The sequence below is a fragment of the Macaca fascicularis genome, chromosome 1 (assembly GCF_037993035.2).
Source record: "Macaca fascicularis isolate 582-1 chromosome 1, T2T-MFA8v1.1".
NCBI classification, from domain to species: Eukaryota; Metazoa; Chordata; class Mammalia; order Primates; family Cercopithecidae; genus Macaca; species Macaca fascicularis.
This window is the reverse complement of record NC_088375.1, coordinates 180,731,354-180,757,596: the sequence shown is the minus strand read 5'-3', so window position 1 is coordinate 180,757,596 and position 26,243 is coordinate 180,731,354. Positions and strand designations below refer to the sequence as shown.

The following is a 26,243-nucleotide window of genomic DNA, read 5'->3' as shown; positions in this document are numbered from 1 at the left end:
GTAACTCTCAAATATAGTCTGTACATGATAGATAGATGCCCAATTCTTTCTTTTTAAATACAAATATTCAAATGAGTAATTCTGCCCTAGTTACATCCTATGTAGTCCAATGAGGGTTTTGTTTTGGTCTTTTTTCTCTTCTATCAATATGAATTCACTTTTAAATACATTCAGTATGGTTGTAGTCAATTGTAAATTTTTTTTTCCTGCTCAAATTGCCCCTTTTTTTTTTTTTGCTAATAATAGTACTTTCATGGTGGCTTCTGTATCCTCTTGACATTATCCATTAGTCTCTACTTTCTGGCACAACAAAATGTCCCAGGCTCATCTTGTCTATTTCTTGTCACACTTTTGGAATAGGCCATTCCTCCAAAGAGTCTTGGTTCCAATTAATGGAAAAGGTATTTAGAGATCACAATCTGGGTACTTTATATGCTCACTGATATTTGGATGTCACTGCTTCTAGATCTTTTCATGGACTTAAGAAATAGTATTCTTAAAAAAGAGAAAGAGGGCCAGGTGTGGTGGTTCATGCCTATAAACCCAACGCTTTGGGAGGCTGAGGTGGGCAGATTGCTTGAGCCCAGGAGTTTGAGACAAGCCTTTACTCCAGCCTGGGTGACCTTGTCTCAAAAACAACAACAAAAAGTAAGATGATGTATTTCCTAACCCTTCTCTGAGGTTAGTAAAGTAAAAGTAAAGGCTGGGTGCGGTGGCTCATGCCTGTAATCCCAGCACTTTGGGAGGTCAAGGTGGGCAGATCGCTTGAGCTCAGGAGTTTGAGACCATCCTGGACAACAAGATGAAACCCCTTCTCTACAAAAAAATACAAAAATTAGCCAGGCATGGTGTTATGCACCTGTAGTCCCAGCTACTTGGGAAGCTGAGGTGGGAGGATGACTTGAGTCCAGGGGATGGAGAGGTTGCAGTGAGCCAAGATTGAGCCACTGCACTATAGCCTGGGAGACAGCTAGACCCTACTACAAAAAAAATTTTTTTTTGATTAAAAGAAAAAGTAAAATCACTTGTTTTACAGGGCCCACCCCAGGTTCCATGACCTCATGAAACCTGTCCATAAGTACTTTCTCTTTTCTGACCTCTTCAATTGTTTACTGTCTATATTGCTCATTTAGTTCTTTGCATCAATCAATCAATTAAAAAATTAATGCACTACAAGCTGAAGAGCACCAGAGTGGATGCTGTGGGGATGCAATGTATTACACATTAAATTTTCATGTGCAGTCACTTCCTCGATTAAGCTATATACTGAAGCCAAAGCTTCCTCATTTCCTCCATGGTGGCCAGTACTGCTGACTGATAAAAACAAAATTCCTTTACCCCAAATACTGAAAACAATGTAAATAAAAACTGAAACAAATTGATACAAATCCTTTTAATAAAGTATATCAGTGACAACTTCCTGTTTAAATAAATATATTGTTAAAAAATCATGCAAGAGCATTTTGTTTTAATTATGAGGAAAGGTTTGAGACTACTGTTCCCTCTGCAGAAACGCTATGCACAGATGCAAAATGGTCAAAGGCTGATACAATAATGAATCTCAAGTAAGTAGCGGAGCCATCACGTGCCTGTATGGGAAAAAAATCAATATAAATGCTTTTAGCAATGCTAGTTAACTGTTAACAAGCAGTTAGCAGAAGAAATGGCTTGATGCAAGAGTAATATTCTAAATACGTAACAATATATAAGGCCAGCTACATATAATAGTTGTGGTACGTATCAGCTAAATATAAGCCTTGGTTTGATGAAAAATAGCAACTGGAGCTAAAAACTGCAACTCTCATTTTTGTAGGGACAGGGTCTCGCTGTGTTGCCCAGGCTGGTCTTGAACTAGCCTCAAAACTAGCCTCCCAAAGTGCTGGGATTACAGGTGTGAGCTACCATGCCCAGTTTCTAATTTTTTAAAAGTGTCGGCTGGGTGCGGTGGCTTACGCCTGTAATCCCAGCACTTTGGGAGTCTGAGGTGGACAGATCACCTGAGGTTGGGAGTTCGAGACCAGCCTGACCAACATGGAAAAACCCTGTCTCTACTAAAAATACAAAATTAGCCAGGAGTGGTGGCACATGCCTGTAATACCAGCTACTTGGGAGGCTAAGGCAGGAGAATTGGTTGAACCTGGGAGGTGGAGACTGCAGTGAGCAGAGATTGCACCATTGCACTCCAGCATGGGCAACAAGAGCAAAACTCCGTCTCAAAAAAAAGAAAAAAAGTGTCTTTCTGAAGTATTTTTCATAATAAAGAAGTTTCCTTTGGTTAGTGTTGCCTCAGAATATACTACCCTGAAGCATGACTACATTTTTATATTTACATAATTTCTCTGGAAAGCAATTAGCCAATATATTTTAAAAGCTCTAAGTATGCTTATAACCTTGCACCCAGTAATTCTATTCCTTGAAATTTAATCTTAGAAGCTGGGCGCGGTGGCTCACGCCTGTAATCCCAGCACTTTGGGAGGCCGAGGCGGGCGGATCACAAGGTCAGGAGATCGAGACCATCCTGGCTAACACTGTGAAACCCCGTCTCTACTAAAAATGCAAAAAATTAGCCGGGCGAGGCGGCGGGCGCCTGTAGTCCCAGCTACTCGGGAAGCTGAGGCAGGAGAATGGCGTGAACCCGGGAGGCGGAGCTTGCAGTGAGCCAAGATCGCGCCACTGCACTCTAGCCTGGGCGACTAAGCGAGACTCTGTCTCAAAAAAAAAAAAAAAAAGAAATTTAATCTTAGAAAGTAAGAAAAAAGGTGGAGGTCACAGTAGCAGGAATATGCATAGATGTCCCCTGTGTATACAGAGGGGACAAACTGTGTAATGACAGAGGGAAGAAAAAGAAAATTAGTTTAAATGTATGCCAATTGGCAAACATTATTTTAAAATTGTACTTATGAAGCCTGTATAATATACTTATGAAGCCTGTATAATATAATACTAAGTTAAAAAAAAGACACAAAATTGTCCACACATTATTATTCTAACTGTACAGCAAATGGTCAACAACTAGAAGAAAATAAATACAGTAAAAGTTTTTGTGACAGGGTAATAAAATTATGGGTGATTTCCAGCCTCCCATTCCCCCCTGCTATTTTTCAAATTTTCTATAATGCTGTGACTCTCCACAGTGGAGTCCTGAAACAATATACGAAAGGTAGCAGGGACTTACTAATCATAACCCACTAGGTAAAGACAGAAAAAAACAGGAAGATAAAATTCAGTAACATTAATTATTTTTCAGGACCTCACTGGCCTCCCCAGTACTCGGGTGAATTTTGGTGGGAGAGAAAGGAACAAAAGGGATTAAAAAACTTCCTACAGAATTTTTTGAAACACTGATTTAATAGTAGCTTCCGGCAAGTTGTGAAGAAGTAAACTTAATGCATAAGGTACGATTTTAACCCTCACTTAGGGAAACTTTAATTAAACAAAGCATGACCACCTAATAGATATTCAGTTGTTTTACTTTTTTGTGTTAGTCTAAAACCGGGGCCTGACCAACTACCAGGAACAGAGGAACTCCTGATGAGGCAGCAGCTTCCTCATCAACAGCCATTCATTTCACTTGACAAGCAAAGCCCAATGGAATGTTGTCGAAAAATACTGGTTCTCTTTCCACCTCACCTCTCTTTGGCTTATTTGTTGCTGATCCTATGCTCTAGTTCCCCTTATCTGAATCTCCCTTGTCCTTTCATGCTTAAATTAACATTCAATTTTGGCATCTCGACCTTTTTTGATTCCTATTCTAAAATGCCTACAGAATCAAACGAAAAAAAGCAAACCAAATAAATACTTCAAAGTAAATGAATGAGAAAAATAAAACAAAAAAAAAAGAATTGTTTTATCTTGCCGTCACTCTCTATGAAAGAGCCTAATTTATGAATGTACATTTAGCTTATATTATTATTGAGAATAACTTTCTCTACTGGTTGATTTAGATACAGAACCTATAATATCATGAGGATATTTATTATATATGACTATGGAGATAGGTTTAAAGTCTAAATACATTGTGCACGTTAATTTTTAATTCTATAAAGTATATTCACTTACCATAATTTCTTCATTTTGAAGCTGCCCCTCTGTGTGTACCAAATCTAAAACACAAATGTAACAGAAGAAATGAGTTAAGGGTCAAAATACATGAGAATAGCTACTGAAATTTATGTTCAGCAAAATGATATCTGGTAAATTATAAGACCAGGTTTGAAGGACTCATCGTTTGCATGTTGAAATTTGATTTAAAAATAGAGGTATAGGCCGGGCGCGGTGGCTCAAGCCTGTAATCCCAGCACTTTGGGAGGCCGAGACGGGCGGATCACGAGGTCAGGAGATCGAGACCATCCTGGCTAACACGGTGAAACCCCGTCTCTACTAAAAAATACAAAAAAACTAGCCGGGCGCGGTGGCGGGCGCCTGTAGTCCCAGCTACTCGGGAGGCTGAGGCAGGAGAATGGCGTGAACCCGGGAGGCGGAGCTTGCAGTGAGCTGAGATCCGGCCACTGCACTCCAGCCTGGGCGGCAGAGCGAGACTCCGTCTCAAAAAAAAAAAAAAAAAAAAAAAAAAAAAAAAAAAAGAGGTATATGATATATAAGGCAAAAAAGATAATCTATGAGCTATAAAATATCCTAGTGAGTATAAACAAAAGGAAAAGTAAATGTCAATTATATTAATAGTAAAAGAATATAAGGAACTGATAAAATGTGAAAATTTCTTTTTAAAACATTTATTTTAAAAAATCCCCTTTTCAAGAAAAAAAAAGTGAACATTTGAGGATCCAGCTACTAACAGAAAGGAGCCATTTTGCCATACCCAAAGGTAACAACTAGAGCTGAATTTCTCAGTGAGACTTTCACTATGATGCATAATTGTGTGGCCCATGAAGTAATCTTTTCTGGTATCCAAGTTTTAAAAATGTTTCCTTATCTAATTTTAGAGCAGATTAATTTATTTGATCATGAGTTAATCATATCAAACATTCTTTTGGAAACATGAAAGATTTAATTGCTATAATGATAGCTAATGACAGTATTCAAAATTAACTTCATATAAAATAATGTATACAATGTAAAAGCCCCACAGTATTAAAAGAAGTGTTTCTGTTTCCTAACCCTTTTCTGAAATAATGAAAATCAGTAATCTGCTTTACCCCTTCTTTCTCCTTTAGTCCTGCTTCCTAAAAGTAAACATTCTCAACTATTTAAGCTGTTTTTCCTGAAATTATATGCTTTTATTCCTTTTTGATAAATTTTTTACTGACTTTATAGTATAGTAGGTGAAATTTTAGCTTTTTAAAGCCGAAATCCCTCTTTTTCCTCCTTCAACTTCTCCCTCTTTCCCTCCTCTCAAATTTGAAATCCTACTTGATGGTTACATTACTTTGTCTATCTAAAGGTTATTTACTCCTGAAATAAGTAATGAATTATAATGATATTTTCTTTCTTGTACAACTCTATCACCAGAAATTAATAATAAACTTTTTCATTTGCATAGTTTTTTTATTTATGAAAAATTGAAAAACATCAGCTGGGCACGGTGGCTCACACCTGTAATCTCAGCACTTTGGGAGGCCGAGGTGGGCAGATCACGAGGTCAGGAGATCGAGACCATCCTGGCTAACACGGTGAAACCCCATCTCTACTAAAAAATATACAAAAAATTAGCCAGGCGTGGTGGTGGGCACCTGTAGTCCCAGCTACTCGGGAGGCTGAGGCAGGAGAGTGTCATGAACCTGGGAGGTGGAGCTTGCAGTGAGCCAAGATCGTGCCACTGCACTCCAGCCTGGGCAACAGAGAGAGACTCCATCTCAAAAAAAAAAAAAGAAAAGAAAAAGAAAATAAAAATATCAAACATACTTAGGAGAGAACATAACAAAACTCCCACATATACCCATAAGCTAGATTTTATAATTACTAACATTTCATCATAGTGGATTTATCAATTTTTTTTTTTCACTAAAGTATTTTAGGTCAGGTGTGGTGGCTCACTACTGTAATACCAGCACTATGAGAGGCTGAGGTGGGTAGATCATTTGAGGTCAGGAGTTTGAGACCAGCCTGGCCAACATGGTGAAAACTCTTTCTCTACCAAAAATACAAAAATTAGCCAGGCATCATGGTGCATGACTGTAATTCCAGCTACTCAGGAGGCTGAGGCTTGAACCTGGGAGGCAGAAGTTGCAGTGAGCCAAGATTGTGCCACTGCACTCCGGCCTCAAAAAAAAAAAAAAAAAAAAAAAATTAAAGCAAGTGCAAGACATTATTTGACATTTTACCTCTAAATACTTTTTTGTTCTTTTGAGACAGGCTCTCACTCTGTCACCTAGATTTAAGTGTAATGGCACGATCTCAGCTCACTGCAACCTTCACCTCCCAGGCTTAAGTGATCCTCCTTCCTCAGCCTCCCAAGTAGCTGGGACTACAGGTGTATGCCACCACACCTAGCAAATATGTATATATATTTTTTGTAGAAACAAGATTTCTCCATGTTGCCCAGGGTAGTTTCTTGAATTCCTGAGATCAAGCGATCCACCCACCTCAGCCTCCCAAAATGCTGGGATTATGGGCGTGAGCCTAGCTTCCCCTAAATACTTAATTATCCATTTCTAAATAGTAATTCTTTATATAACCATAATACCACCATCATAACAACATTAAAAATAGTGTTTTAATATAATATGAAACCCAATTTCTATTCAAATTTTCCCAATTGTCCCTGTCTTTTCATAATTGGTTTATTAAAATCAGAGTTAAGTATCTTTTAACCTTGAACTGCTTTCTCTCCCCCACACACATCTTTTAATGCCTCTGACTTACTGAAGACACCAGGTCAGTTGTCCCGTACAGTGTCCCACATTCTAGATTTTTTTTTTTAGAGATGGGGTCTTGCTCTGTCACCAAGGCTGAAGTGCAGTGGCATGATCACAGCTCATTGCAGTCTCAACCTGCTGGGCTCAAGTGATCCTTCCATCTCAGCCTCCCAAGTAGCTACAATTATAGGCACATGTCACCATCCCTAGCTAATTTTTAAATGTTTTTGTAGAAACAACATCTTGCCATGTTTCCCAGGCCAGTCTTGAACTCCTGGGCTCACGCAATCCTCCTCCCTCAGCCTCCCAAAGTATTGGGATTACAGGCGTGAGCCACTGTGCCCATGCCCCACATTCTAGATTTTATCATCTTGCCTATTCGTAGTTTCACTTAATTTGTTCCTCTATCTTCTGTATTTCTTATAGATTGGAAATTAGAGTTAAAAGCTTGATTATATTCATGGTCTGAGGTCTTCATCAATGTCTTGTGATCTTTGTCTTTTGTTACTTCTGGATTATTTGAAAACTGTGCATCATTTGAAAACCGTGTGCATGAGCTACACTTGTTGATTACTGGACCATAGGGTGACCAGAAATGAGCTGGCCTTTATCAGTATCCATAGGTCTTTTTTCTAGGGCCATTTAGTTTCTCCAAAGATGAATGTTCCAGTCTTCCAGCTGAGGGTATATTCTTGGCTGCTGACATTAATACCAGAACACAGGAAGGAGGCTGGTGTTCCTGCTATTCAATATGTAGACTTCCACTAGTATCCAATTTTCAACTCCATGTCTCACTCACTCCCTACTATGTATCTGGTCTCCTGAGCCTCAACATTCTATATTTGCAGTTGTCTCTTGAGGGTGGTAGTGGAGGTCTGTGGGAGAAAGGAGTGGTCACTTAGCTTTGCAGGATGGAAGAAGGTACCTAGAGTCTGATTACTCTGTATATAGATGTTCAACTAATCATCCTTATTTTCTGACCCAGGTCTCATTCATACTTCCCATGGCACCTGTTGCCTTTCAGCTCTAGGCCTTTCTGGGGTTCTGTGTGACAAAGTGGCTTGCTTCTTATTGATATGCTTCTTGGCAAGACCTTAGGTTATAACCTAGTTCATTCAGCTAAAGAAGTTACTACTCTTCCATCTGCTTTCTCACATTTGCTTTAGTTTGCTGGTTGTTTAATCTTTGTCCTTGTAGGTTTATGCCTGTTTTTATTCCTTTACTATTATTTTCATGATATTTTGAGAGGGAAAAGAGATAGACATATGGCCGGGCGCGGTGGCTCAAGCCTGTAATCCTAGCACTTTGGGAGGCCGAGACGGGCGGATCACGAGGTCAGGAGATCAAGACCATCCTGGCTAACACGGTGAAACCCCGTCTCTACTAAAAATACAAAAAATTAGCCGGGCGAGGTGGCGGGCGCCTGTAGTCCCAGCTACACGGGAGGCTGAGGCAGGAGAATGGCGTAAACCCGGGAGGCGGAGCTTGCAGCGAGCTGAGATCCGGCCACTGCACTCCAGCCCGGGCGACAGAGCGAGACTCCGTCTCAACAAAAAAAAAAAAAAAAAAGAGATAGACATATGAAGGCAAGATGCTGTGTTTAATTAAGTAGAGGCTATCAATTCTGCTGGTGATATTTAAATAGTACCATTAATCAGGAGGAAAGGAAAGAAGATGAGAAACTAATATTTATTGTCTATTATATGCCAGACACTAGTTCACCAAAACCTTAAATGATAGATATCATCGCCATTTTCCTAATAAGGATTTTGAAACTGAGAAAAATTAAGTCACATGTTAATAGTTATATAACCAGTAAATGAAGAAGCAGCTTTGTGTTCAAACCTGGGTCTTTCTAGGTCCTAAATGTGTCACAAGGATCACTGAAGTCATCTTTTTTCACCAAAGTGCAGCTAGATGAGAAATGTAGAGTCAAAGGAATATTATCTACTCCTTCATGCTCAGAACAATGCTGGTGAAACACATACCTTTTTCAATCCATTGCTCAAAATCAACTGGCTCTTTAGACGTGCTCTTTTCAATCTTCAAGGTCTGTACTGACATTGTCAATAAACAAAGTAAGTAAAGTGTTAATCTGTCTCTACGTTTTTGACCCTATATTTCTTTTTCCCTCTGCCTGAGATTGTCATGCACAGTGGAACTACACAAACACTGGGATCAGAAACATCATGGAAGTTACTCTGTATTTTTCCAAAAAACCCTATAGTAAAATATAGTCTTGTGTAACTAATCTTCCAAATGTTTGCAACCATACAACACAGAGCAAGTAGAGCTTTTTTGAATTTGGCATTATTCCAATTTTTTTGTGTGTACTGGCAATAATAATACTATTGGTGGTCTTGGTCATAAACATTTATGGAGAGCCTATGATGAGTCAAACATATTTATCCATTCACTTTTGACTACAATCTTATGAGAAAGGTATTTTAACCCACTTTACTGGTGAGAAAACAGGTTTAGAGGAGCCAAGCAAGGTGTTCAATGATATACAGCTAGTAAGTACCAGAAATGGAATTCAAACCCAGAGCCTCCACAATTAATGAGAAAAGAGACTTATCAGGAATACAGTCATCTTCCTCCTAAACTGGTTTTTCTCCACTGTTCTCAGTCCAGTCTCTACCACTCCAGATCCACTCTTCCTCTTCTTTGTCCTGTTCTGTGCCATGAGGGGCTAACCTCTGTGGACTGTATCACATGGATTCATTTACCACTGCCTTCTGACTGGATTTGTCCAGTGGGAGACACCAGGGGGAGATTGGGGTGGGGAAGGGAGATCAGCCAATTTTATCTCCACTCCCTTCCTGCTTCAGTGTGACATCTTTGACAGTTTCTCCTGCCTACAGCTCCTGTTAGGCCCTTTTACACAGGCTCCAGCTCTCACAGATCTCTGATAACACTATTTCCTTCCCTTGTGCCAGGGCTGGTCACAGCTTCCTGCTACAGCTAGTTTCTGAGGGCCTCATCATTCCTTGCCTTGTTTCTTCCCTTAACCCAGGCCATAATTTTGCAAATAGCCCCATCAATAGAGCCTCTTCATTTGAACCATCTGGGATGTATTCTGTTTCCTGCCATGATTTTGTCTGATACATTTTATCCTTAAATAAATAGGATTAGAATGATGTCCCAAGGGAGATTATCCCCCTAAATTCCTGAGAAAATGCCACTAGTAATAGAAGAATCACAACTATCCAATGTAAATAATCAGGGTTATCAGATTTTCAACAAGAATTTGACAAAGAACTCCAGGATAAATGAATCTAGAATAAAGATGTCATGGAACTTAGTGTTCTGGCAAGCTGTAGTCTTATATTCCTAATAGGGCCTTTTGCCAGACTTTTACATAGTAAATTGCATGGAAATTATTATGTGCTTTGGAAGGGTTTCAAATTTGCAGTTTCAGAGAGGCCAGTTGAGCTCAAGGCAGTTAACCCATAATCCCCATCCTTTCACCCCAGCAATAAAACTGGATTCCATGCTATAAAGAAAAACTAGTGTTTTGCCAAAAGTTTACATACACGCCTTCTGCCTATGGAAAAAATGAAAGGATAATGAAAATCAACACATGAGCCTTACCTGGAGCACCGAAAAAAAAAAGAAGAAAAAATTAATGTAAGATTTGCTTACCAAAGTAACTTTGGATTACAAGCCTTTCAATCCTTACATGTTTGTGGAAACAAATAATGAATTCCTGGGGAAACATTCCTGTGGTGGTCCAAAACGTTTCTGGATTCCTATTGTTAATTTTAAAGAAAAAATACGAATAGCCAAATATAAATGGTTAATCATAAAATTTTACTGAATACCTGTTTTTTTAAAATTAAATGACTACTGGATTCTTACATCTCCTTTCTATTAATTCTGCCTCTAATCTCTCTCTAACTTTAATAATTCTTCTTTACTACTACCAGGTATTCTTTTCTAAAACACAGAAACGGAATTGATGTCACTCCTATCTAAATGCCTCAGTGGTCCCTTATTGCCTATAATTCTAAACTCCTTCGTATGGCATTTAAGACTGTACAATCTGGTTCCATCATTAAGTTATATTCTCTTCTATCACTGTGGTCACACTGGGCCACTTAAAATTCTGCAAATACGTTATGCAGGCTCTTGCTTCTGTACCTTAGCTCATTCATGAGGTTTTGTTTTTTGTTTTTTTTACCCGAAAAACCCTTCTTCCCCTTGCATAAGTTAATTCACTTTCTGGTCCCATTTATCTAACACCACCAAATCAGAATCACTTCCTCCCTCTTTTGCACTTATCTCATACTCAGCCTCCATCTCTACATTGGCACTTAATCTCCTGTGTTTCTATGGCTCCCACTAGATGCTGAGCTCTGAGTCCAGCTTCTTTCTCTTACTCATCTTTATAACCCTACAACTGCTGCAATGCTCACCCATAGTAGATATATGCTAAATGTCTGTTCAAACAAAATTAAAACATGCACTGAATTTTAAGTCATATATAGTCAAAATAGTATATATGGTTTTGACTACAGAAATAATCATTTCTATTTTAACTATATAAGCTTTTTACTTTTTTGGGAAGTAAAATTTACCTACAGTGAAATTTACCTTAAGTGCATAACTTAGTGAGTTTTGATAAATGTATATGCTTATCTAACCAATACTCCAATGAAGATACAGAACATTTCCATGACCCAGAATCTCCCTTATCTTTCCTTCCAGACAATCCCTACCTCCCTTAGGCAACCACTGCTCTGATTTCTATCACCACCAACTAGGCTACAACGTTTTCATTCGTGATTTTGTTTGATATTTTTGTTGGATATTTTAATTGCTTGCAGCTTTTTACTATTAGGAACAAAACTGCTATAAGTATTCTTGTACAAGTGCTTGTGAACATGTTTTCATTTCTCTGGGTAATTACTAAGAGTGGAATTGCTAGGACATAGGGTAAAAGTATATTTAACTTTATAAGAAACTGTCAGCTTGCCAACGTGGTTGTACTATTTTGCACTCCATTTTCTTTCTTGTCATGTCATGTCTTTGTCAGGCCTTGCTATCTGGATAATGTTCTCATAAAACAATTTGGGAAATGTTTCCTTCTCTATTTTTGAGAAAGTTTGTGGAAGACTGGTATTTCTTCTCTAAATATTTGATTGAATTTAATTTCTATAATAGATATGAGGCTGTTCAGAATTTCCAACTGATCTTGTGTCATTTTTATAAGTTGAGCTTTACAAGAAATCTGTCCATTTCATCTAAGTTGTCAAATGTATTAGCTTAAATTTGTTCTTTATAACTTTTATTAATCCTTTCAAATGATCAACTTTAGGCTTTATTATTTTTTCTAATAATTGTCTATTTTACTGATTTCTGCTCTTACCTTTACTATTTATTTTCTTCTACTTAGTTTGGGTTTAATTTGCTCATTTTTTTTCTAGCTTCCTAAGGTGAAAATTTAGATTATTGGTTTTACAGTTTTTTCCTTTTTAACATAAGTATATACGCTATTACTTTCCCTTGAGACACTGCTTTAGCTGCATGCTACAAATTTGGTATGTTATATTTTCAACATCATTCTGTTAGAAGTATTTTCTAAGGCCAGGCATGGTGGCTCACTCCTGTAATCCCAGCACTCTAGTAGGCTAAGGAGGGTGGATCACCTGAGGTCAGCAGTTCAAGACCAGCCCGGCCAATATGGGGAAACCCCGTCTCTACTAACAACACAAAAATTAGCCAGGTGTCTGGGACACGCCGGTAGTCCCAGCTACTTGGGAGGCTGACGCCAGGAGGTGGAAGTTGCCATGAGCCGAGACTGCACCACTGCACTCCAGCCTGGATGATGGAGACTCCATCTCAAAAATAATAATAATAATAATAATAATAATAATAAAATAAAATTCTAAGATCCCTTATGATTTCTTTTTTGACCCATGGGTTATTTAGAAGTGTAGTGGTTACTAAGTTTTGGGGGGGTTTTCTGAATATCTTTTTGTTGTTTATTTCTAATTTAATTACACTGTGGTCAGGGAACATACTCTCTAAGATTTTAATCTTGAAATATATTGAGACTTATTTTATGTTTCGGCACATTTCAGTGAATGTTCAACATGTTGGGTTTTAGGTTTTTTAAAAGACTGAGTCTCGCTCTGTCACCCAGACTGCGGTGCAGTGGCACTATCTTGGCTCACTGCAGCACTGACCTCCTGGGCTCAAGCCATCCTCCTGCCTCAGCTCCAAAAGGAACAGTGACTACAGGTATGCCCCACCATGCCTGGCTAATTTTTGTGTTTTCTTGTAGAGACGGGGTTTTTTTATGTTGTCCAGGCTGGTCTCAAACTTCTGAGCTCAGGCAATCTGCCTGCCTTGGCCTCCCAAAGTGCTGGGATTACAGGTGTGAGCCACCACACGCAACTCATCAATATGTTCTTGTTCCATGTTGTTGATTATAGTATTCTATAACCATCAACAAAGTCGAGGTTATGATATTATTCAGATCATCTATGTCTTTATTGATTTTCTGCCAAATTGTTCTATCATTACTGAGAAAAGGGTACTAAAATCTCTAACTATAATTGTGAATTTATCTAGTTCTCCCTTTTATCTGTCAGATTTTGCTCTATGTATTTTAAATAACTATTATTAGGTCCATATACACTTAGGATTATCCTCTCTTCCTAATGAATGGACCCTCTAACATTATAAAATGTCCCCTTTGTCTCTGGTAATACTCCTTGTCTTATATTCTACTTTGTCTGATATGAATATAGCTACAGCGACTTTCTTATGTAAACTGTTTGTAGGATGCATCTTCTTTCATCCTTTTATTTTCAACCTATTCGTATCTTCATATTTAAAGTGCGTATCTTTTAGACAATATATATTTGGGTCTTGGCTTTTTATCCAATCTGACAATCTCTGATATTTAATTGGAGTGTTTAGCCCTATTGACATTTAGTGTAACTAGTGATATGGCTGAGTATAAATCTACTATCTTGCTATTCATTTTCATCCCTCCCATCTATTCTTGTTCTGTTTCTCCTTTCCTGTTTCTGAGTGAATAAATTTTTTACATTCCATTTAATTCATCTATCTTTTTTAGCTATACCTCTTTTATTAGGAATTTTTACAATAGCTCCTCTCTAGGTTACAACATAAAATCCTCATGATAGTCAATTTACACTGAACATCACTTTTGTGCCATTGTTGTCATATATTTTATATATATAATATACCCCATAATACAATTTTTTTCATTAAGTGGTCAGTTATCTTTCAAAAAAATTAAAAGAGGAAAAAAAGGCAGTCTTTTATAGTTACCTGAATATTTACCATTTCCAGTACACTTAATTTCTTCTTATAGGTTTGATTTTCCACCTAGTATTATACTCTTCAAACTGCAGAATTTCTTTTAGCATTCCTTGTGATGCAGGTCTACTTGTGATGAAAAATGCCTTTATCCTATCTTAATTTTTGGAAGATAGTTTAGCTAGACACAGAATTCTGGGTTGACAGGGTTTTTAAATATTTGCTTGTTTCTCCCTTTCCCAGTATTTTAAAGATATTGCTCCATTGTTGTCTGGTTTCCACTGTTTGTGATGTAAAGTCAGCTGTCATTAGTGCTATTGTTCCTCTGTATATAATAGTTTTTATTTCCTTTTAGCTATTTAAAATATTTTTTTTCTTTTTCTTTTTCGGCAGTTTGACTAAGATACAACGTCTGTATTTATCTAGCTTATAGATAAATCAAATTATCTATAAGATCAAATTATGCTGAGTTTTTTGGATCCATAATTTGTTATTTTAAAATAAAATTGGGGAAAATTCAGCTCAAAAGTAGAAACAACCCAGGTGTCCATAAACTGATGAATGCATAAATAAAATGTGCTATATCCATACAATGAAATCTTGACAATAAAGAAGAATGAAGTACTGATATGTGCTACAACATGGATTAACCCTGAAAACACATAAGTGAAAGAAACCAGGCCAGGTGTGGTAGCTCATGCCTGTAATCCAAGCACTTTGGGAGGCCAAGGCAGGTAGGCTGCTTGAGGTCAGGAGTTCAAGACCAGCATAGCCAACATGGTAAAACCCTGTTTCTACTAAAAATAAAGAAATGAGCCAGTGTAGTGGTGCACACCTGTAGTCGCAGCTACTTGGGAGGCTGGGGCATGAGAATCACTTGAACTCAGGAGGCAGAGGTTGCAGTGAGCTGAGATTGCACCACTGCACTCCAGCTTGGATGAAAGAGCAAGACTGTCTCAAAAAAACAAAAAACAAAAGAAAGAAACCACTCATGGCCGGGGGTGGTGGCTCACGCCTGTAATCCCAGCACTTTGGGAGGCAGAGGTGGGCAGATCATGAGGTCAAGAGATCAAGATCATCCTGGCCAACATGATGAAACCCCGTCTATACTAAAAACACAAAAATTAGTCAGATGTGGTGGTGCCTGCCTTAATCCCAGCTACTCAGGAGACTGAGGCAGGAGAATCGCTTGAACCCAGGAGGCAGAGACTGTAGTGAGCCGAGGTCACGCCACCGCACTCCAACACCGTCTCAAAAAAAAAAAAAAAAAGACACCAAGAAACCAGTCACAAAAGACCACATGTGTATGGTTCTGTTTACATGAAATATCTCAATAGATAAAATCTACAGAAACAAAGTAGATTAATGCTTGCCTAGGGCTAGTATGGATGGGAAAATACAGAGTGACTGATAACAAGTGTGAGGTTTCTTGTGTGTGTGGAGTTTCTTTTTCGGATGATGAAACTGTTCTAAAATTGGTTGTGGAGATGACTGTGTAACTGTGAATAGGCTGAAAGCCACTGAATTGTATATTCTAAATGGGCAGATTGTATGGTATGTGAATAATATGTCAATAAGGTTGTTACCAAAAAAAAAAAAAAAAAAAAGGCCAGAACTACTTTTTTTTTTTAAGAGACAGGGTTTTGCTCTGTCACTCAGGCTGGAATACAGTGGCACAATCACAGCTCATTGTAGCCTCAAACTTCTGCGCTCAAGTGATCCTCCTGCCTTGGCTTTCCAAAGTGCTGGGGATTAGAGGTATGAACCATCGTGTCCAGCCAAGGTCAGCTCTCCTAACTCAAAATTCTGGGTTTTTATAAAATGCTTAATATTTTACAGTCTCCTTTCATATTTATATTATTTTAAATTTTACTTATTGAAATTAATTAAATTAATTTTAATTGCCCCATGTTTTTCTTTGGATGCTTTCAATGAACATAACCAATAGAATAACATAAAATATCATGTTAGAGATACACTTGAATTTTAAAATGACATGTAACTAGGCCGGGTGCGGTGGCTCATGCCTGTAATCCCAGCACTTTGGGAGGTCGAGGCGGGCCGATCACGAGGTCAGGAGTTTTAAACCAGCCTGGCCAACATGGTGAAACCCTGTCTCTACTAAAAATACAAAAAATTAGCTGGGCGTGGTGGCGTGCACCTGTAATCCCAACTACTCTGAAGGCTAAGGCAGAAGAATTGCTTGGACCTGGGAGGCGGAGGGTGCACTAAGCTGAGATTGTGCCACTGCACTCCAGCCTGGGCAACAGAACAAGATTCCATCTCAGAAAACAAAACAAAACAAAAAAACAAAAATTAGTCAGACATGGTGGTGCATGCCTGTAGTCCCAGCTACTCGGGAAGCTGAGGCAGGAGAATCACTTGAACCCAGGAGGCAGAGGTTGCAGTGACCCGAGATCATGCCACTGCACTCCAGCCTGGGTGACAGAGTGAGACCCTGTCTCAAAAAAAAAAAAAAGAAAAGACATCTAACTAAATCTTGTAATTATATATAAGGAAGTCATCAAAGTGGTAGTTTTCTTTTAAATATGACTTTATAGCTAACACCTATTTTACATGGATTATCTCATGGGATTTTTTTCTCAATTCTGAGGTCAGCAGGAAAGGTGGTATTATCCTCCATTTTTCAGATCAGTAATTGAGGCTCAAAGAGTAATATATATACTCTTTGACCAAGATAACACATAGTTCACTTACCCAGGAATTTTAATTCTAAATACAGTATTCTTCTACACTACACCAAAAGAACTGATTCTCTCTCTTCTTTTTTACTTGGCTTTTTTTTTCCTAGTGTAGAACCTCTTTTCCCCTTTTTCACTGACACATTAAATACAAAGGGCAGAGGAAAACTAGAAGTATAATCATTTTCTTTTTTTAGTGATGTGGTCTTGTTACGTTGCCCAGGCTAGTCTCAAGCTCCTGACCTCAAGCTATCCTCCTGCCTCAGCCACTATGCCTGGCTATTTATTTAACTCTTATTTCTGAAGGAATGGAGAGTTTGGAGCAGGGCCATAAAACAATATTCCATTATCCCGTAGGGACACATTTATAGCACTGTTTTCTCCAAATAATTCTATGGTTACTCTATTTAGATAAAGCAACTGTGAACAGAAAATAACTTTCTGTTTTTCTTTGAGACAGTCTCGCTCTGCCACCCAGGCTGGAGTGCAGTGACATGATCTCAGCTCACTGAACCTCCACCTCCTGGGTTCAAGCAATTCTGGTGCCTCAGCCTCCCGAGTAGCTGGGACTATAGGCGCACGCCACCACACCTGGCTAATTTTTTGGTATTTTTAGTAGAGACAGAGTTTTACCAAGTTGGCTAGGCTGGTCTTGAATTTCTGACCTCAACTAATCTGCCTGCCTCAGCCTCCTGAAGTGCTGGGATTACAGACATGAGCCACCGCACCTGGCCAGAAATTAACTTTTAGTGTCTACAATATACAGTCTAATTATATTTTCTAGAACTGCATATGCATTAAAAGTCCCCTATGTACTCTGTTCAGTTATCAGGACAGTAACTACATTATTCCTTATGTTTTCCTGTACTAAGAGTTTTTGTCTAATCTAAAAAATATTATGTCCTTATTTATCAAAATGGACAGAGCCTAAAATATTAACTGCAATATATGATAGCTAATCCTAACATTCTATAAACATATAAAACAGACTCGCTTGAGAGAAAGATCACCAAAGTATTGCAAGGTAAATTGATCTTGCCTTGGAAAACTAATCTATCTCCAATCAAAATCAAGGAGTGTTTCTGGAAAGTCCTCTATTTCTGGCAAACAACTTAAGGCAAATCTCCACAGTTCTGTGTATTCTTAAAGCAATTCCCATATTAATTTTTCTACTCCAAGTCAGAGTAGGATAGTAACTATTACCTGAATTTCAGGAAGTAAACAACTAAGAAAAAGAAAGAAGAGACACAGGCAAAAAGCAGATATTAAATTTTTGATTCAAACTAAGTTTGAGTTAACCCAGTGTAGCACAAAGATCCCTGAGTACAAGTTAGAAGACATGAGTGTTAGCTGATTCTGCCTCTTGCTTATCTGTGTAATTTTGAGCAAGTCATTTTTATTTTGAGCAAGTCATCTGATCATTCTTTTCTTCATCTTTACGAAGGAGTTGAAAATACTTTTTTGTGCTTCTTATTCCCCAAGATTACTGTAAGGGTCAACTGACAAAGTATCTATGAAATTATAAAGCCCTATGCAAATGTAGAGTAATATGTGCATATATATGTGTTTATATGTATGCGTGTGTGTGTAGATGTTGATTACTTTCCAATATTAGTCAAGTTTGACTCATAGAAAAAGTCTCTGACTTCTAGGAATTCACAGTTGAGAGAGGAAACAACCATTAAAAATAAACAATACAATAAAGGAAAAAGTAAGGTAACAGAGGTATATACCAACTGTTATTGGACCCCAGCAAAGAGCTAAAGGAATCTGAGGGGAAAAGTCAGTTGTCATAAAGATTACAACTAGGCTTCAAGGAAGAGGCTGAGTTGCTAGAATTTCATCCAGATACATGGGCTTCAAGATACATAAAGTATCATGAAACCTCTGTTACAACTGGTTCTGCCTTCAATAATTAAAAGTAGTACTTAACCTCCTTAGACCTCTCTCACCACAAGTCTGAAATAAAGGGTTTTGGCAAAATAAACCCACAAGTCCTTCCAGGCCTAAAATTAGATGGTTCTATGAGTCAAACTCTGGTCACTGTACATATACCAAGAAAGAGGGTTCAAGAAAGTAATAAGCCAGAAGTATTAAAAAAGGAGTTCTCCACCAGGCACGGTGGCTCACGCCTGTAATCCCAACACTTTGGGAGGCCAAGGTGGGCAAATCACCTGAGGTCGGGAGTTCAAGACCAGCCTGACCAACATGGAGAAACCCCATCTCTACTAAAAATACAAAATTAGCCAGGCGTGGTGGTGCATGCCTGTAATCCTAGCTACTCGGGAGGCTGAGGCAGGAGAATCACTTGAACTCGGGAGGTGGAGGTTTTGGTGAGCCGAGATTGTGCTATCGCACTCCAGCCTGGGCAACAAGAGCAAAACTCCGTCTCAAAATAAAAAGGAGTTCTCAGGTGGGCTCAGTAGCTCATGCCTGTAATCCCAGCACTTTGGGAGGCTGAGGTGGGTGGATCACAAGGTCAGGAGTTTGAGACCAGCTTAGCCAATATAGTGAAACCCCGTCTCGACTAAAAAATACAAAAATTAGCCCAGTGTGGTGGCGTACTCCTGTAGTCCCAGCTACTCAAGAGGCTGAGGCAGGAGAATCACTTGAACCCGGGAGGCGGAGGTTGCAGTGAGCCAAGATGGCGCCACTGGACTCTGGCCTGGGTGACAGAGTGAGACTCTGTCTTAAAAAAAAAAAAAAGAAAAAAAGGAGTTCTCCCATTAACTGCTTTTTCTTGGAATCAGAAGTCTAAGAACAATATTTAGAAAAATATCCACCTAGAAAAAGCTGTAGCACAATGAAGAGTAGAAATTGGAAGGATATCAACAAGGGGAGAGGCAAAACAATACGTGATAGCACGGAATGAAGCATTCAGTTCTGCAAAGATATCACTTAGACCAGTAAGGAAATAGGTAGTATATAGGAAGTTATAATATTTACATTCTTATTCCAAGAAAAACTTGGAGTAAAACCAAAACCAGACCTTAAAATTTACACTTCCATAAAATGAAGTTGTTTGAGTTTTTGCCTTGGTAAACCACTTCTAAAAAAACCTATTTGTATGAAGAGTTCAGTTTAGGCATTATAAAGAAAAGGATCAAAAACCTAAATATACACAACTGAATTAGTTTCAGAAATGGTACCAAAAGTGGATATCAGATAATTCACCAAACATTTATTAAACTATGTTTAATAGGGCAAGTTGTTATAAAACACAGTCCAAGTACTCAAGGGATTCACTGATTTAAGACTGTAAACAACAAACTATAGTAACTCTTACCCATCAATGATATTTTCAGGTGGGTGTTTTTCATCACTTGATGTAGCTAAAATCACTTCGGACCCTTCAGAGCTCAGACAGAGATCAATTTTTCTCATCTTAAAATGTTTAACCTGCAAATCAAAAAATAACAAAAAAAGCAACTTCTTGATTCTCTAAACTTTATCTGAGAAAACCAAGTGAGAAGGAAAGGCTGTTGCCTAGCAGATGGTTTAACAGCCAAGCTATTCAACATGTGGGAGGGACTCTAACATGTTTGTTTATATAAGAAACCTCTCCCAGGGATAATCTATATGACATGACTATTTCTGCCACTCTGCTTCACAAAATAAGTCCCTGACTACCCTAGCCAAACAAAAAAACAAAAACACAGAGGTACAGGAAGAAGGTCAACAGAGGAGAACAACATGGAATACCATAAAAATACTCAATTAGGCCGGGTGCGGTGGCTCATGCCTGTAATCCCAGCACTTTGGGAGGCCAAAAAATTTTTTTTTTTTTCTGTAGAGATGGGGTCTTGCTATGCTGCACAGGCTAGTCTTTGTTTTGAGACGGAGTCTCACTCTTGTTGCCCAAGCTGGAGTGCAATGGCACGATCTTGGCTCAATGCAACCTCTGCCTCCCGGTTTCAAGCGATTCTCCTGCCTCAGCTCCTGAGTAGCTGGGATTACAGGCACCCGCCACCACGCCAGGTTAATTTTTGTATTTTTAGTAGAGACGGGGTTTCACCATGTCGGCCTGACTGGTCTCAAACTCCTGACCTCGTAATCCGCCCACCTCAGCCTCCCAAAGTGCTGGGATTACAGGCGTGAGCCAGCACACCCAGCTTGCTCAGGTTAGTCTTAAAACTCCTGGCCTCAAGTGATCCTCCTGCCTCAGCGTTTCAAAGTGCTGGTATTAAAGGCATGCGCCACTGTGCCCGGCCAGTATCAGTATTTTATAAAAATGCATTTATTCTTAGTTTTTATTTATTAGAATACAGTTCACTTTCTATTATATTTTAAAAATTAGTATCGATAGTATTAAAAGTGTGGTAACATTGGTAAGAAAACACATATATTTTAATTTTTTGTGCCTCTTTTCTCTATCAATCTTACCACAGCTTTTGACACTATTGATACCAGAAAAACAGTCAGTGTGGGATGAATTGTCAAGCCTTAGTTTTAAGAGGAGAAAGATGATGAATTCTGTAAATACAGATTGATAAACTTGAATGCTAATTCTCAACAAAACCCTAAAATTATTAAAATTCATTATTAAAATGGTAGCCTTGAAAATGTAACCAAGGAAGTACTAAAATTGGAAGTAGCAGTAACATTAGTTTACAAGCTAAACCAAACCTATACATTTCTGTTTGTCTGATGGAATTCCTACCCATTTGGAACATGTTCTAAACATTTCGACAAAGCTTCAGACAAAGCTTCTCAAGATACCCTGTGAACCCGACAGAGAAATATGAATTGGGTGACAGCCAGTACTCTAGGTAGATATTTCTAACTCTGAGTGGCTATACTCAAAGAATGATGATTAATGGAAGAAAATGAACTTGTGGAGAACTTCTATCCTTATCCTACTCAACATTTTTATTAATTAAGGATGCACAAAGTATGCTCATCAATTTTGCAGACACAAAGCTTGGGATGTCAGCTGATACGCTAGGTGACAGAATTAGCATTCAAAAAGAAATGAGTAAGCTAGAAAGATGGCTTGCAATGAGTAAGTCATCTAATAAGGATAAAAGTAAAAACCTTTACTCAGTTTTGGAAAAAATCAATCATACAAGGGTTAGTCTAAATCAGGGGTTAGCAAACTACTGCCTGTGAGCCAAATCTAGCCTGCCATTTGTTTTTGTACTGCCCACAAGCTAAAAATGTGTTTAACATTTTAAAATATTTTTTAAAATCAAAATATACTGTGACACACAAAAATTACATGAAACTCATATTTTAATGTCCATGAATTATATTGGAAAGTGGCTATGCTCATTCGCTTATATATTGCCTATGGCTGATTATATGTTACAGTGACATAGCTGAGTCACTGAAACAGACTACAAGGCCCATAAAACCTGAAATATTTACTATTTGGCCCTTTACAAAAAAGTGTGCCAACCTCTGATCTGATACATATAGGTTTGGTTGATCACAAAGTCAATATAAGGCAACAGTGTACTCTATCTGCCCCTAAAGGTAATGGAATGCTATCTTAGAGTTTAAGGAAGTACCACATTCCATCAACATTTTTGAACACCAGTTGAACTAAGGGCCAAGCACTGTGCTAGTATTGCAAAGACGAATATAACAACCTAGGGACTAAGACTTGGTTCTTGCCTTCAAGTTTCAGAGTCAAGGAAGATGAATAAGCATGAAGCTAATAGTATAATATACTACGTACTAACATCGTGTGACGCACATCCAGAACACTGTGTTCAGTTCTGGGTAGTATGTTTTAAGTAGGACATCGTCAGGCGCAATATTGTTCAGAGGAGAGTAAAAAGTTCATGATGATCTATAAACCATATTACATAGAGGAAGGTGAAAAATAGAAATATGACTACCATTTTTATTCTCAGTGGTGCTCACAAATGGAAAAAGGATTTTTTACACCTCCAGGGGTGTGAACTGAACTCAACAAATACACATTTTGAGCAGGAACTTTGGAGAGACAAGGACTTTCGTGCAAAGTAAAGATTTTAAATTTCTTTCATCCCTGGAAACATCCAAGAAAAGTCAGTAAAAGATCATAATCTATGGAAGAAGCCAAAGAAATCTATGGAGGAAGCCAAAGACAGGATTCCTGCATTGGTAGTTCTCTTGGACTGAGTCAAATTCTAGGAAAGGTAGATTGGGAAAAGATAATGAAAGATCTGAAAAGCCAAGTTAACGGCAATGAAGTTTATCTTGTACTCCGTACTCCAGTGGTTCTCAACTGGACTGGGGGTAGATTTTGGCCTCCAACGGACACTTCACAACATGTGAAGTTTTAGCTGTCACAACTTGGGAGGGAAAATGCTGCTAAATATACCATCATATAGAGGACAGCACATCCACAAGTAATTATTGGACCCATGTATAAATAGTGTAAAGCTGGGGAAACTATGCAGTAATCTATTTGGGGGTGGAAATGTGAGGGTTGGAGCTATAGGGAGATAACTTTTTTTTTTTTGAGATAAGGTCTGGCTCTATGGCCCAGGCTGGAGTGCAACCATGTGATCTCGGCTCAATGCAACCTCTGCCTCCCAGGCTCAAGCGATCCTCCCACCTCAGCCTTCCTAGTAGCTGGGACTACAGGCACGCACCACCAAGCCTGGCTCATTTTTTTGTTTTGTTGGGACAGGGTTTTGCCATGTTGCCCAGGCTGGTCTCTAACTCATGAGCTCAAGCGATCCGCCCACCTTGGCCACCCAAAGTGCTGGGATTTCAGGAGCGAGTCACTGTGTCCGGTCAAGAACTTGTTTTTTAAAAAAGAGATGGCCGGGCGCGGTGGCTCAAGCCTGTAATCCCAGCACTTTGGGAGGCCGAGACGGGCGGATCACGAGGTCAGGAGATCGAGACCATCCTGGCTAACACGGTGAAACCCCGTCTCTACTAAAAAATACAAAAAACTAGCCGGGCGAGGTGGCGGGCGCCTGTAGTCCCAACTACTCGGGAGGCTGAGGCAGGAGAATGGTGTGAACCCGGGAGGCGGAGCTTGCAGTGAGCTGAGATCCGGCCACTGCACTCCAGCCTGGGCGGCAGAGCCAGACTCCGTCTCAAAAAAAAAAATAAAAATAAAAAAAATAAAAATAAAAAAGAGTTACACTTCAGGGTTGATATGGAGATGAATAGGAAAGAATGTACTTCCCAAGTGTTCAGTTCTTTTCTTACCTCACATTCTTAAGTTTTCTGAGAAGCAAACACATGCTTTAATGCAAAACTCATTTCACACCTTCTATATTCAACATTATCCTCCCTATTTCCTGTTTTGGGTAGAATTACTTAAGTAGAAATGGCAGAGACTGGGTTTTCTTTATCTTTTGTTGCAGTTAATGACAAGAGACAACCAACCTTAGAGAAATACATACAATGACGCCAGTGACTCACGCCTGTAATCCTGACACTTTGAGAGGCCGAGATGGGCGGACAGCTTGAGCTCACAAGTTCAAGACCAGCCTGGGCAACATGGTGAAACCTCGAAATCCCCTCTACTAAAACTACAAAAATTAGCCGGACCTGTTGGCAGGCGCCTGTAATCCCAGCATTTGGGAGGCCCAGGCAGGCGGATCACTTGAGGCCAGCAGTTCAAGACGAGCCTGACCAACATGGTGAAACCTCGTCCCTACTAAAAATATAAAAATTAGCCGGGTGTGGTGGCGGGCGCCGGTAATCCCAGCTAATCCAGAGGTTGAGGCAGGAGACTCGCCTGAACCCAAGAGGCGGAGGCTCAGTGAGGTGAGATCGCGCCACTGCACTCCAGCATGGGCTACAGAGCGATGATGTCTCCAAAAAACAAAACAAAAGTGCAGGTTTGGGAGGTAGTCTAATCCCCCACCCCTTCAGAACAAGGTAATTTCCTCAGGGCCGCAGTTTACCAAAGGTGGTACACTCTGGGGTGCTATCCTTTCCATTTTTTACAATCCCTGACCCTGGAATTCCCTGATGCTTTATCCTGTCTTTCAAATTAGGGCCACTGGTTTCGTCCCCAGTTCACCCCTTCATCGCTAGCTCACATGCCCTTTGTGGTCCTTCTTTCTCCAAACCTCTTCAGGTCAAGTCCTTAGAGGACCTTCAACCTGACCAGCCCCCTTGGTTCTGGTGCTACAGCTGGACTCCTCATGCTCTTTCAAGTACCATCCATTGGGAACGTGGTGTACTTTAGAAAACGCGGACCTGGCCTACGGCTTGTCTCCGCGGGGACAAGGCCACCGCTTCCAAGACAAACCAGCCCTGGCACCACCTTCTCACCTCCATCCCAAACCCTCCTCCTCAGTCCCAGGCCCTGTGGAGACAGACTTCCGAGGGCCCTAGAGCCTCAGACTTGTGGAGGCCTCGCCCCAAAGTATGTAAAGAATATAATAAATGCCCCCGACCTTAAGTACAATTCATAGCTAGATGGCTTACGTTGCGGCTGACAGCTTACATTTTGGTAGGCTAATTAATTTCGATTTACAATTGGTTTTCCCTTTTGGTGGTCAAGACGCTATTTCTGGCCTCAAAGAGCTTCGAGGCCTGGCACTGGCGCCTCCAGGGTCTAGAGGAGAAGGCGGGTCCGCGTCAGACCTCCCGCGACGGCCCTTCCACGCCTCCCGTTGCTCGTCTTTTCACCACCCTCCACTGTTGCTCCCTTCCCACCAGCATCCCCTTCCTTCTGCCTTGCCCGGCCAGGCCCCCACACCCCCTGGTACCAGCCTGCCCACCCCGCGGCCCGCTCGCCTGGGACTCCCCTTAGTTCTGGGCGCCGTACCTTCCTGGCTCGAAACCTCCCTTTCGCCCCGCCCCACGCAGAGCGCCCCAACCCACAGCCCCGCCTCCTCGCCGCAGCCTCAGCGGAGTTCGGGACTGCGCGCGCTCCAACTCCGAAATCTTCGCGCCACGCCTCCCACAAGCCCCGTCTCACCCTCAGCCCCGCCCCCTCGCCGCGACCACAGCGGAGTTCCCGGGCGCGCGCTCCTACCCCGAGCTCTTCGCGCCACGACTCCGACAGGCCCGCCCTGCCCTCAGCCGCGCCCCCCGCGCCGCCGCGGCCTCCGCAGAGTTCCCGGGCGCGCTCGCTCCTACCCCGAGCTCTTCGCGCCACGCCTCCCACAGGCCCCACCCCGCCTCAGCCCCGCCCCCTCGCCGCGGCCTCGGCCCCTCCTACCCCTAGCTCTTCGCGCCACGCCTCCCACAGGCCCCGCCCGCCCTTGACCCCGCCTTCTCCAGCTCCCATTACTTCGCGGGCCAAGATGCGCAACCACTCCCGAGCGCCTTTCCCAGGGCAGTCCCAGGACTTGCGCTGCCTACCCTCCCCCAGCTCAGCTGTATCCCTGGGGCCCGCAGGACCCAGGGGATCCGCCCTCCCGCGAGCACGCACGCGCAGGGCCCACCTCTGCTAGTTCCAAACCCTCGGCCCTCGGGTCGCCTGCCTGGGGCCCGGCCCCGCCTCTAGACCCGGCCCCGCCTTCGT

At 40.6% G+C, this 26,243-nt stretch overlaps 1 protein-coding gene across 14 annotated transcripts; it reads right to left on the bottom strand.

The window, feature by feature from the left end:
* Positions 1-1,378: 1,378 nt before the first annotated feature.
* Positions 1,379-26,223, bottom strand: IFT25 (intraflagellar transport 25). Of its 14 annotated transcripts, XM_065522221.1 has the most exons (7): positions 26,010-26,223; positions 25,218-25,328; positions 20,100-20,212; positions 10,461-10,567; positions 8,804-8,872; positions 4,060-4,103; positions 1,379-1,589 (listed from the first exon to the last, which is right to left on the bottom strand). In XM_065522221.1, the coding sequence occupies exons 3-7, from the start codon at positions 20,195-20,197 to the stop codon at positions 1,473-1,475; spliced, it is 435 nt and encodes a 144-aa protein (XP_065378293.1). In that variant the 5' UTR covers positions 20,198-20,212; positions 25,218-25,328; positions 26,010-26,223; the 3' UTR covers positions 1,379-1,472. The 14 variants fall into 14 exon arrangements, 11 of the variants coding, with proteins under 11 accessions (XP_065378293.1, XP_065378297.1, XP_065378288.1 ...); XR_012419967.1 differs by lacking the exon at positions 25,218-25,328 and having other exon boundaries at positions 8,804-8,867; positions 26,164-26,223; XR_012419956.1 differs by lacking the exons at positions 25,218-25,328; positions 26,010-26,223 and adding an exon at positions 25,752-25,883 and having other exon boundaries at positions 8,804-8,867.
* Between the last annotated feature and the right edge of the window lie 20 nt (positions 26,224-26,243).

Excerpts from the sequence above, each read along its gene's own strand:
- IFT25 (XM_065522221.1), bottom strand. The coding sequence starts at position 20,197 with ATGAGAAAAATTGATCTCTGTCTGAGCTCTGAAGGGTCCGAAGTGATT. Across the intron at positions 10,568-20,099 it reads CCTGAAAATATCATTGATGG|GAATCCAGAAACGTTTTGGA; the intron begins GTAAGAGTTACT and ends AATTAACAATAG. Across the intron at positions 8,873-10,460 it reads TGTAATCCAAAGTTACTTTG|TACAGACCTTGAAGATTGAA; the intron begins GTAAGCAAATCT and ends TGACAATGTCAG.